At 28.6% G+C, this 12,902-nt stretch overlaps 1 protein-coding gene across 5 annotated transcripts in view; it reads right to left on the minus strand.

The window, feature by feature from the left end:
• The window catches only part of LOC109602724 (sodium/potassium/calcium exchanger Nckx30C), an 80,717-nt gene that overhangs the window by 21,890 nt on the left and 45,925 nt on the right, over positions 1-12,902 (minus strand). For all 5 annotated transcript variants that reach the window (XM_020019193.2, XM_020019185.2, XM_020019178.2 and 2 more), the window contains one exon: positions 1,889-2,117. In XM_020019193.2, the coding sequence (XP_019874752.1) occupies positions 1,889-2,117 (229 nt within the window). The remainder of the gene's footprint in view (positions 1-1,888; positions 2,118-12,902) is intronic.

Here is a 12,902-nt window from a genome sequence, read left to right on the forward strand (position 1 = left end):
TTATGTTTTTTCTATATTACTCGGTACACGTCATAAGTTAATTTAAACAATTACGCTTACAAAAATTAAGAGTTATGTCTTTACTACAGAATGAGGTTGTCCCAATTACTCAACAGAAATGATTAACCTGCGGCTAATTTTAAATTTTGGTATTTTTTTAATAGAAAAATAGAATGATAATAAAATAATTAAAATAAAAATTATTTTGTGAAATTTGGTACAAACAAGAACAAATTAACAGGTAAAAATAATTGAGTTTTATTAGTGGCAATTTTTAAATTTTTATTAGACGGGACTAACTCCTCTGAAGATCATTTCAGGATTCGAAAATGAATGCCTATTTCACCTCCTGAGACACACTGTGTATACATACATGTCACTGTCTCTTAATTCATTTTAAGAGTATTCTATAATTTGATAAGCATGTTGGGATCACAAAAAATTTCAAATTTGAGACAAAGGCCATTTTATCATCAACGGCGTCTAGCGCTTCTCCAATTGAAACATTACTTTTTTAATTAATGCTTGATATATTAACTTTTGAATCAGCAATATGTCCAAACAAGGTGTTCCAGCAAATCCGAACATTCCATAAATTTAAACTGTATTTAATTTGAAATTATAGTGCTTACAAGAATTTATGTAATTTAAATAGACATCTTTATCTGTTTTTCCATGATTTTATTTCTCTAAATAAAAATATAAAAATAATTCTAGTGGAAAGTTTATTCAAACTTTTTTAAACGCAGTTTAAACTCATGAAAACTTTTCACATAAAATTTGTTTAGATATTATTACTTTTTGTGTTTTAGTAATCACTTTATAATACAATATAATATATAACAACAACAAACAAAGTGTATAAAAATGTATTTATATAAATTAGAAAACTCTATCACTATATAAATTGATTTTTTGGTCGGGGGACAATTACATATTCATAAATTTTGATCGCACTCTATTTTTTAAAAATTAAAAATTTAAATATTACTTAATTACTTAGAAGTGTTAATTTAATTCATTCTAGAGCTAGTTAGTTAGTTAGTTATAACATTGTCTAAAATATTTCCATTTCATCCTGGGCTAAAAAATTTTGTAATGCATTTTCATAAACTTTTGAATATCCTCAAAACATTGTTGCGAATTCGATATTAACACAATTTGTACTAGTTAGAATTCCAAATTAAATCGATAATAATTTTAACTTTGTAATTTCCACCGACCGCAACACCCAAAAATCTCGAACGTACAACCGGGCGAGCTGAACTCGTTCCCCCGGCCGAAACACCACAACAATAAAATCAAATTAAAAATCAGAAAGGGTTTTTCTGAACATGCCAAACGGCAATATTTTAGTTGGAATATTAGTTGCGTGTGCAGCACGGCCTGAAGCTGAACAGAATTTACATGAGAAACCATTAACTTTTGAACTTTTCCCTCCCCCGACATCGACCTCAACGATCGAGCCCCGCCACGCTGATCCGTCCATGAGCGATCGGGCAACGAATTAAACGGTTCCTAATTATCTTTCGATTGATATGCGAAGGATTGTGTCGTGATTGCGGTGGAAAATATCAATTATGGCGCCCCCGGACCCGATTATTTATTACATGTTTTCATGGAACGTCGGGACCATTCACGTGTACGGCTCGCATTCGAGACCCGCTTCCACGAGCATTAATCGTGATTTCGTTTCGATTTTATTTCCAACTTTATGCAACGTTCCACAAAACGTTTTATCCGGTTTTCGGAAATTGGATCCACTAACCCCGTTAGCGTTCCCGACCCATTGTGTGTGTGTTTGCTCGAAAGGAACACATTTGCACGTATAAAAAAATAAAAGGTATTTTATGTACGGGGAGGTTCTAATTGGCTGAGAGTACCGTACCTCTAGGTGATCTGGTGTCAGGCAGGGTGAGCCACAACGGGAAGACAATGGGTGCCAAGAGGACGTAGGTGATCCTCTTGCGTGTGCCCGAGGGCCATGACATGTCCATGGCCTCGGGGGGTTCTTCGTCGCCGCCGCCGCCGTCGCCGCTACCGCCACCGCCCACCTGCAGACAAACGACTGCCTGTGAGGTCAGCGATTTGCGCGCCCGCACCGACGACATCCGACGCTGTAACACACACATCAAACCGATCATTAGTTTCGTCTACAAACAATAGTAGTTTACTGACCTGGAGACTCCTTACAGTACCTTGATATTAAATAAATTGATTGGATGCAAAGATTATCCGCTATTGAAGGGGTAGCTTTAGGGTTACCAGGTCAGTCATTATACATCAAAGTGTTGTTCAACTTTGGGCCTAACACAATTTAATTCTAGAATGCCTAAACAAATAACAGTACCTATAACAAAATACAACACTAATTCTAATTTGCTACTGCAGGTTAATTAAATACTCGTGTTTTTGTGATTGTGTGCATTGGATTTATGTGCGAATTGTGATATTTTTTTATCAAATTGAAAATAAATATTTAGAGACATTAGCTGCTGTTATTATGTTAATCAATCTGTTGAAATTACTGTGACATAAATATAAAATTAAGAAATATTAAGAGTAGAAAAAATGTCTCAGATCTGGATTCTTAATAGATATTATTTACTTTTTTCTTTTTCATTTCATCAGTTATTTAGTTGTTTCTTGTGATTTTGACTATAAACGTACAATTGTACTTCAACAATATCTAAATGTAAATATAAAAAGAAATTAAAAAGTATCTTGACAATAAATTGAATTCCGAATAAAATTAATTTAGTTAATTTTAATATATAAACAGTATAAAATAAATTAGTTACTGTGATTTTGACGATAATCATAAAATTGTCCTTCAAAAATGTCAAAATGCCAAAATCAAAAATATCTTGACCACAATATGGAGTTGAAATATATTAAGAATCTAAAAAAGTCATATCTTATAAATGAATTCTAAATAAAATTAATTTAGTCTATTTGAATATATAAATTATAAATATAATTGATCAACAATTTTTTTTTTTTTGTTTTTGATTTCAGTAACTATTTCGTTATTTATTCTGATTATAACAATAAAAATTTTTCTTCAAAAATATTAAAATATAATTCAAAAATAAAAAAATCAAAAAAACATATATTCTAAAATTGAATAAATTATTTATTTAGATTAATTTTGATAAAATAATAAAAAAGACAAAAATATAAAAAGACAAATATAAAAAATCAAAAATATCTTGATTACAAACATGCAATTGCAAAATATTTAGAATCCAAAAAAGTTATGTCTTATAATTAAATTCTAAATAAAATTTATTTGGACTATTTTTATATATAATATATATAATTTATATATAATTGATCATTTTTTTCTTGTTTTAGACCCCACTAATTATTTGATTAAAATTTAGTACTAGTCTAACAATTTTAACAACTTCAATGCTTCTCTTAAAATATGTTAAAATGTATAACAAGTCGGAATAATGATCAAAACAACAAAATAATAATAATAGCAAATAAGTTTTGAATTTTTGGACAACTGGAATGTGACAACTTCTGTGATAATTGCATGTTTTCTACGCCGTGCAATTAAAGCAAATAGTAAAGTGTGATATTTATTTTCAATTAATTTAGTTAATCGTGAGATGAACAATTGTGATAAAGCTTAATCCCAGCTTGAAACATACACGCGTGACCACGGACCAGCTACAGATCCTTGAGGTATTGCGGCGTAGCTTGGCTCAACTTCCACTCTACCCCCCACATGTAATTTATGTCTAAAGCCTTTGGTAAAAAAACCCACTCAAAAATAAACACACCAAATTCGTGACAGTTCCATTTGTTTCGCACCCGATCTATTTATACGAGTTTAATTAAAACGGTGCGTGAAACGGTGACGCAAATCGGTCATTGTGTGTGTGTGTGGAAACGGGGGTGGAAAAGGGGTGAAAAACTTAGGCAACGATTGTCTGGGCTTGTATCGTTCCATTTATCATTGCGATTCATTTCGGATTGTCCACAGTTGAGGCGCTTAACAGTTGTCCTATGCAGATGATTAAGCTGTTAAGCTTGCTACTTAAACTGGTGGTTATGAATGATGCAGAACCGGCTGTGTGAGAACGTTCCAAGGTTTCACGTTAATTTATATGGTTCTGAGATACTTATAAAACTGTTATTGTTCGTTGAGCGCCAGTATAAATTCTGTAATGTTCGTGTCTGCGTCAAGTTTAAAATTGACTAGACACATAGTTTTAATAAAGTACTTTTTATAAAACTAAATTACGAGTTAGTTTTCATTTAGACTTTAGCAATTAAATTAATAGTTCTAGCAGAATTAACAATTTGGAAAGAATATATTTATATTAAATGAAAATAATTTTCTGTTTAATCTTACTTGATTTAATTAAATTATTAATTTATTAAAAATGAAAAACTGATCTTTTTAATTATTTTCACTAATTAGTATAGAAATAAATGCCAAATAATATTAATTTTGTTTGAGTTGAGTTTTTCGTTTCATAAAATTATAATACATAATAAGAACTATAATTTTAATAATGAAATTTTCTAAAATTTATATTTGTATATTGCTCTCTCTATTAAAAGGATTATAGTCTAATTTAACTACTTTATTTTCAATATTTAATTGAATTTTAAAAGTTAAAGATAACAATTAAAAATCAATTAAAGTAAATAAAATTAAAGAGCCCAACATATTATTCCGTTAAAAAACAAACAAGTAAGTATTTATAAACTGAATAATTTTAAAGTTTGAGTTGACTTTAATCATATACAATATAATTATGTATTTAAATTGTAAACAATTTGAATTTACAAAATGTTTACAAGAATTTATGTAATTTAAATCATTTTCTTTATCTCCTTATTTTCTTATTTCGTCTTTGCCATACAAATTATTTAGAATTTATTACTTTTCTTTGATTTTATTTCTCTAAATAAAAAAAATTCACATTATCTTCATGTAAAGCTGATTTAAAACTTTTTTGAAAGCTGTTTAAAATTATAAAAACTTTTTACAAAATATGAGTTTAGATTTGTAGTAATTTTTATTTCTAAGAAATCATGTTAAATATGAGTTTATAAAGGACATTATATAAAAAATATATAGAAAATTCTTTAACAGCAAATACCAATCCAAAGAAAAATAATACAATAAAACATATTTTTTCTTATTATTTTTTTTTTAACAATAAATAAATTAATTTTAGTCGAGTTGATTACTAAATTACTATTTAATATTTATTAAAATGTTTATTTTTGTGTAAAACCTGAATATACAAAATGTTTCCAAAATTTTATATAATTTATTGTCTTAATTAGCATCTCATTTTCTTCGTTATAGAAAAAAATGTAAATATCAAAGCTATCATGAAATATTTTGACTTAAATTTTGTTTAGATATGTATTAATTTTTTTAATAATAATTTTGTATATGTCATATAACAACATTTTTTTGCACATGTATGGAATAATCTTAAGAAATTGATTATTTTTTTAATGTTTACTAATATTGACCATCAATACTATATTTTATCAGTGTTTTAATATTATATATTTGACTTGATAAAATTATGGAACGTTCACAAGAAATGAATTCACTTTTTGTTAAACATCGAAGCCTTCAGTGTGTAAAGATAGGTAAAAACAAACAAATTTATCAGAAGACTCGATCGAAAAAATTTTGCATGTCGGTTAAGTGAAAATATATATAAAGATGGGATAGGGAGTCCTCGAAAAACAAATGATGTCGATAAATATTCCAATGAAATCATCAAGGCTAATTAACCAGGATATATCCCAAGATTTTGGTGCATATGAAGCGGGGTTATTTGGGCGTATATCTGTGAAAAATCTATATATCCAAACGAAACCGTAATATCCGAATGGAGTTTGTCAGAAATCATGTGGACTATACAATATGTGGAACTTAGTACCATGGTGCGATTAAACCAAATATAAGTTGTTTGAATCAGATGGTAGGTATTAAGTGAAGAGGCCAGTTGGAACGAAACACAATTTTCCCATAGCACGGATTGAAAACAAAATGGATCGTTTAGTCTGTAAAGGTATCTTGTCAAATGACATGTTGTCCTTTGGGGAAATTAATTTGCCCGTAGTTTGAAAGTTTCAACAAGATAACGATGCAAAACACACATCCAGATTTATAAAAAGCTACCTTTTGTAGATGCAGAGAGTGAATGTTCATTCTCCCATGATCCTCACAGAAACCTGACTTAAATCCAAACATATATGGTAGCATCTGGAATTAAAAATCCGAAAAAAAAAACATCAACAAGGAGCTTTTTTCTCAAGTTATACAACAATAATGGGCAAACATTCCTGTGGAAGTGTGTCGTACTTTTGTCGAATATTATGTTAAAATATTAAATAAATCAATCATTTCCAAATTTATTTCATATATATGATATTATTCATACGTCCAAAACCTCATTTTAATTAAATGTATTTTAGTGGAAAATTAATTTTTTTGCAAACTATCATGGATAATTTTGTTAATATTTATTGCACAAACTAATACAAAAATAAATATATAATATTAAATTTTGTGTCACCATGTTTGAAAGAGATAACAACAGCATCCCGCTACAATTATCTAAAATCGTAAATTTAACTAAAGTTCATATTTGTAAAAAAATTAATGTTCTCTTATGCAGGCACAGAGCCAGCATTGAACGCCGAACTTCACGCAGCTCGGCAAAATGAAAAAGATAAAGCGTCCTCTCAATTACGGGCCATATCGTTGACGGTTATCGTTAATGGAAACCAGTGTCACTGATAAATGTCCGGAGTGCAGAAAAAAAAAAGTTAAAACGACCTTACATCCGTCGACTAATCGTTTCTGCAAATATCGATGTTTTCGTGGTGTGCGATTCCCCAGTTACACAGATCTCGGAAACAGATCGCATTTCGCAGATGCCATTTTCGTAACAAATTGAGACATTAATAAGCGCGATTAGTTGGAACTAGCGCGAAATTTTTCATTACGGAAACGTCTGAAACTAAGATTTATTATTAGTTGAATATGAAAGCCACGTTGTCGGTGAAATCTCCCGTATTTTATTTGCCTAATTCAGTTTTCCGTCGGAGAAAGATGGAATTGCACGCTCATTTTCTTTCTCGTGGCACTGTAAAACGCCGAACAATTCGGCATGTTCACCAAAACGTATCGTCCTGCATCTATTAATAAATCAACCTTATATTAAAGTGTCATATATATTCAGGCTTCGACCATAAATTACATTTTATTCTGGAATCCCATATGCATACTACATTTTGAATTGGAATTTTTGGGAGATATTTCAGATTTGACACGTTTGAAATTGCACGGATTTCCGTATTTAAGTTTGATGATCAATCAACGTAAAATATATCTATTAACTGCAACTATTTATACTAAAATGCTCTCTACATACTATTTATCTATCTAGATTTGATGTTGTCAAATGTTTAAAAATGTGGATCATCAGAACGATAATATTTGGAACTGTTTTAGTTATTTTTACTGTATTAATACTTTAAAAATAAACAACGTGTCCTTTGCAATGATATATTAATTTGTGCTGTAGAAATTATTGGTTATAGCAATTATTATTTAAAATTAAAAATGAATGAAACCTTATTTTAATCATAGTAATATTGATATTTTCATTAAAATATACTTTATAAAAATTTTGCCAGTTTTTAATTTAATAATAATTATACTTACAGATATACAGAGCGTCAACGTTAATAATTTATTTTCAATATTGTTTATGAGACTCTCTCAAATCAGTGGTATACTTCAGATCCATAAACGTCGAAGAGGAATTATGGGGACGTATTAGAGATTTAGTTAACATTTTAAAGTAAAATGTGGGTAATTGTTTAGAATCACAGCTCTACCTATTTTCAGTCTTAAAATTTCCACAATTTTTTTTAAATGTTTCCAAATATTCAACTTTGCGGCGTATTAAAGAGTTTGTTTCGATCGAGTAAAAAAATGAATATATCTTAATGAGAAATATCTTTTCATATATTTTTTAAATGTTTTATTTTTAGGCGTGATGAGGAACTTGTTTTGGTCAATTAAAAAAAAATTTAAATTTCTTAAAGAAAAATTACTACTAAATTTGAACAATATTGATTTTTGAGGTTTTTTATGAATTTTTTTTTTATACTCTATGCCTATTTTTTTCAGAAAGTTCATCAAAAATAGAATATTTTAAAAAAAGAAAAAATTGTCAATAAAGTAATTTTTCAATATTAAATTTAATAAAAAAATATTTATATCTTTTCAAGATTCAATTATTCTTTAAGAAATTTTAGTTTATTTTACTCAATTGAAATATATTCTTTAATGCACCGAAAAGTAAAATATTTTGAAAATGAAAAAATGTTGTTATTAAATTTTTTATGGTTAAAAATAGGACGAACCGGGATTCTAAACAATTACCGTTACTTTCAACAATTGATTAGTGTTGCATAATTAATAAAAATCATATTTTTTCAGTTTTATTTTATGTTTTATTTAATTGCATTTTTCTCCTAGCTTCACTAACGAGGTATATCTGTTTTAAACGCAAAACGTAGACGAATAATATTCCCATTCCAGAAACATGTACAGGGAATATCAAAGAGGTTACGATTATTTATAAATCCTCTACGTTGTATGGGTTTTCCTGTATATCATACATCAAATTTGTTAACAACATATTTATTTATTATATCCAGACAGTTTTTTTTAATATTACAAATTTTAAATGAATAAAATATTTGCTCAGGTTTATAATATTAAAAAAAATACTCACATTTACTTAGAATTAGATTGGTGAATCTTAAAAGGTTTTTGATTTAGTCAATTTATTGATAATTTCCTTAAATTTTATGTATACAACATATCCTTTTAGAATGAATTTAGTTGAAATAAATGAAATATTTTTAAAATCCGTTTATTTGCATAAAATTTAATTTTAATTTCATTTTATAATCATTATATATTTTAGTATAATTTGTAATATTAGTAATATTACAGTAATTCACTAATAAAAATATTTAATATATATTTATTTTTTCCTTTATTTTTATAAAATATAATATTTTATAAACTTTATTTAAATTTTAAAATGCAACATGATATTTAGTCGTAATTGTAATTAAAAAGTACAAATTGTAAACGATAATTATTTTAGAATATGATTACTTTTTTAAAATTTCAGTATTTTTGTACGATTGTTTATTAAAATTTAAAACTAATAATGTGTATTTTCTAATATTCTATCATGTTACAAAATGTACTTTTCAAACTAAATTATGAATAACAGAAATTTTAAATAATCAGTTTTAGTTGCAATTCTATGATGAAAGATCAACTTACAGTTACTTTCCTTAGAAATTAAACACAAAAAACATTTACGCTTCTTCTATTCTTTTCTTTTTGTTCATATTCACATTTGAAAATGCAAAGAACACCGAAGTTATTTAAGAGCGAGAAAGGAAATATCTTAATAAAGCAAGAAAATAAAGAAAGCTTTATTATCGTTCTGAAGAGCCGACTCGATCTCACAATCAGTTGCTCAGTGTGTCAATGATTGTCTGCTAAATTTATAAGCTGAGCCAGCTTGCCGCATGGATTTATCGTTTTTAAGCACTGAAGCACACCAGCTTGTACGACGACTCTCTATTCTGCTCTCCTACGGATTTACCTTCGACGAAGGGTTGGGGGGACGGTCGGTCGAAAGTATTTGGTCGCGATTTTCGTATGGGATTTAAGCCATTGGAGTAGTGGTGGTGTAGATGTGTACAGTTGTCGAATTTAGTAGATACAATATGTAAATTAGGTCAGGTTTAACGTGGATGTGTGAATGCTACTAGAGCGGCAATCAGAATTGAATGCAAAACGATGCAAATTGGATCGCATTCACAAAACGAAAATATTCGGGATCGGGGTCGGCTAATGCCACGGCAATGTTGGCGATACATCCGCATGTTTACCAACGAAATGTCATCGGCACGCTTCGCATTGTATTAAATCACCGCCGTAAATGTTTAAACATAATTCTCGTTCGTTCATGATTTAGATACGTACCTGAACAAATCATATTTTATCCCGAATATTTTCATCTTTTTAAGTAAGTCAATAAAAACAGTACATAACAGTAATGCATAGATCCCTTAAAACTACAACTGGAAAAACCTTTAAACAAATTACATTTACACAATGAGCATCAAACATAAACACATAAAACAATGGGTTTTTGGAGGGCGGTGAAAGGTGGGAGGTACGGGGATTGAATCCATTTCGAATTGAGCGTTTTTAATCTCAATGCGAAATAAATTTGATTAATTGCTGATCTGTCTTGGGTGAGTATTTGGTAGATGATAGATTGAAAATTTGCATTTGGCCAAATGAACGATTTCGATCCTAAATGACTCTGAAACACAACAATGTCATTTTTAAATAATGCTGGTTATTTATATGGATTCAAAAGTTTGTATAAATGTTACTAAAATACGAATTGTAAAAGATAATCTTTTTTAAAACTGGATATTTATGATTTTTTATTTTAATTTTATATTTTAAATTAAAAATTTTCTAGTTTATTTCAGGATATTAGAGAGTCGAGTGAACATCTGGAGTCTCTTTTATATGCTACAATTATTTTTATAAAATAGATGCAATTCCAATAGAAATAACAATTTCTTATGTTTTTTAATTTCTCTAGTTATTAACGAAAATTATAATTAACAACTGTTGTGAATTCTTTTGTGTTTAGAAATCTTAAAACAATTCGAATATTAATTGCTTTTAATATTTAACATCTATAATCTCTAAAAATAATTGAAATTAACTAAAATTTTAAAAGTTCATTGTTTAGATAGACAGGCATTATGTTAATTTATTGTTTTGTATTTTTCTCATATAAAAATTCTGATATTAAGTTATTTAATATTTTGTAGTCCGAAATTTAGTTACGGAATCTTGAATTTCCTTAAGTATAATAAATGTTTCTTTATTCTAGTGCTTCTAATGTGTGTTTGTCATTAAAAAAATAATATCACACAATAATTTTGCATACAATGTTAGAGTTCTGCGAAAATGCAACATAGCAGTAATTGTTAGTTCTATAATTACGGTAATTAAATTAATTAGCCTGAAAACTTTCCTCAACCATACTCAATCTTACTTGAAGTTATTATAAAAGTTTTAAATATGAGAAAGAAGTATTTTAATAATTATTATGAAGTAGTTCATAGAAAACCTATATAAGATTTTGGCATATAAACAATTAATTTACCAAACAATTAACATTATTACTTTAAGAAAATATTATTGATATACATTGAACTGAACATTACGTCGTTCATTATTTCTTAAAGCAACAACTTTTTAATAGGGGGTTAAGCAATGAAGTCTGTGTTATACATTAAAATGCGGGGGGGTCAAAGCATGAGAAACGACTTCGTTAGGGGGGTAAGTGCAATGAAAGTTTTTTAAACATTGTGTTTCAAGGTCACAATCAAGAACGTGGATCGGAAAACAGATTTTGCATTCCACAAAAGAAGAGACTCCAGATCCAATATGAATACATACCACCCATCCACCAATCAATATTATTAATGCCATCATTTAACTGTGGTCTGTGAGGACTTCGGTAGAATGGTACGTATTTATAAAAGAACCGTAATGCGCATCAGTAAGACCAGGATTTGTGGAGCTTAGGGCTCTAAAACCTGGCCCTAAATCCCCGCACGAAATCTCTTTCCATGTACAAGGGGTTGCTTTTGCAAAAACACGAGCAACACAAAACCAGTAACATCAAATAACACCAAAGACAAATAACTCACAATTGTATCGGATTGGGTCCAAGAGTATTGCTATGTTTAAAATAAATAAAACCACAGCGCGGTGCGTTCGATATCACACATACTTAAAAGGTAAAATTGACGGGGCTGGACGTTTCTAATGGGCACTTTTAAAAATGTCCAGCCCCCTCAAAACAATGACCATGATTCGAGTCTATTAAATTTACATCGATGACAGTTCAATTATTCACACGAACTGTTTGCGACGTTGTCTAATTAATGGTCCGATAAATGTTTTTTTATCGATTTTAGAATTGATGCGTCACAGACAATTCGTTTTAAAAAAATATATATAACGACATTGTTAATAATTGAACTAAAACTCATCGATTTTATCAAACGTGAATAATTTAAAGATGAAAAATATGTGATTAATTTTTGTCGGAACATTTTCGTGACGCCTTTAAAAGTTTTTATTTAAGCTTATTCGATAATAAATCATAACTTTTGAAATACCAGCTCTATAAAGGCCAAATTACGGGATTAATATTGAATATACTTGGAACTAGTGACATTCTGTAGTCACGTTTTCATTTAAATTGCAATATACTCATATAAATACATCCCATTTATACATTATTTACACTGCCATACATATACATGTATTTGGAAACTTTCTCCCCATTAGCAACCTTAAAAGAGCATGTATACAAAAGTTTATGTTTGATACACCTACTACTAAAATGAACAAAGGAACTTAATTTCCTGTCTGGCACGAAAAAATAAAATAAGATTAAAATAAATATGGATGGCAATGGAAAAATCAATTTATTACATGAAATGACCATTATGTATCGAAATAGCTGACGAATAATACTGAAAAATGGAAAGATCGACCGGAAAATCATGTACGGTCGTGTTGAACAATATTTAACAAAAATATAAAAGAAATATCATTGTAAATTATTGAATACAAGTAGTACATGATGAAAAAATGATTTGTATATGTTGGTTTATTCTCACTTAATAAATTGTCAATAGTGACACTATTAATTTCATAATTGTGTAGTTTTTTTTAAACAACTCAATTTTTTTTATAGTAT

This window comes from Aethina tumida, chromosome 1 (assembly GCF_024364675.1).
Source record: "Aethina tumida isolate Nest 87 chromosome 1, icAetTumi1.1, whole genome shotgun sequence".
NCBI lineage: Eukaryota > Metazoa > Arthropoda > Insecta > Coleoptera > Nitidulidae > Aethina > Aethina tumida.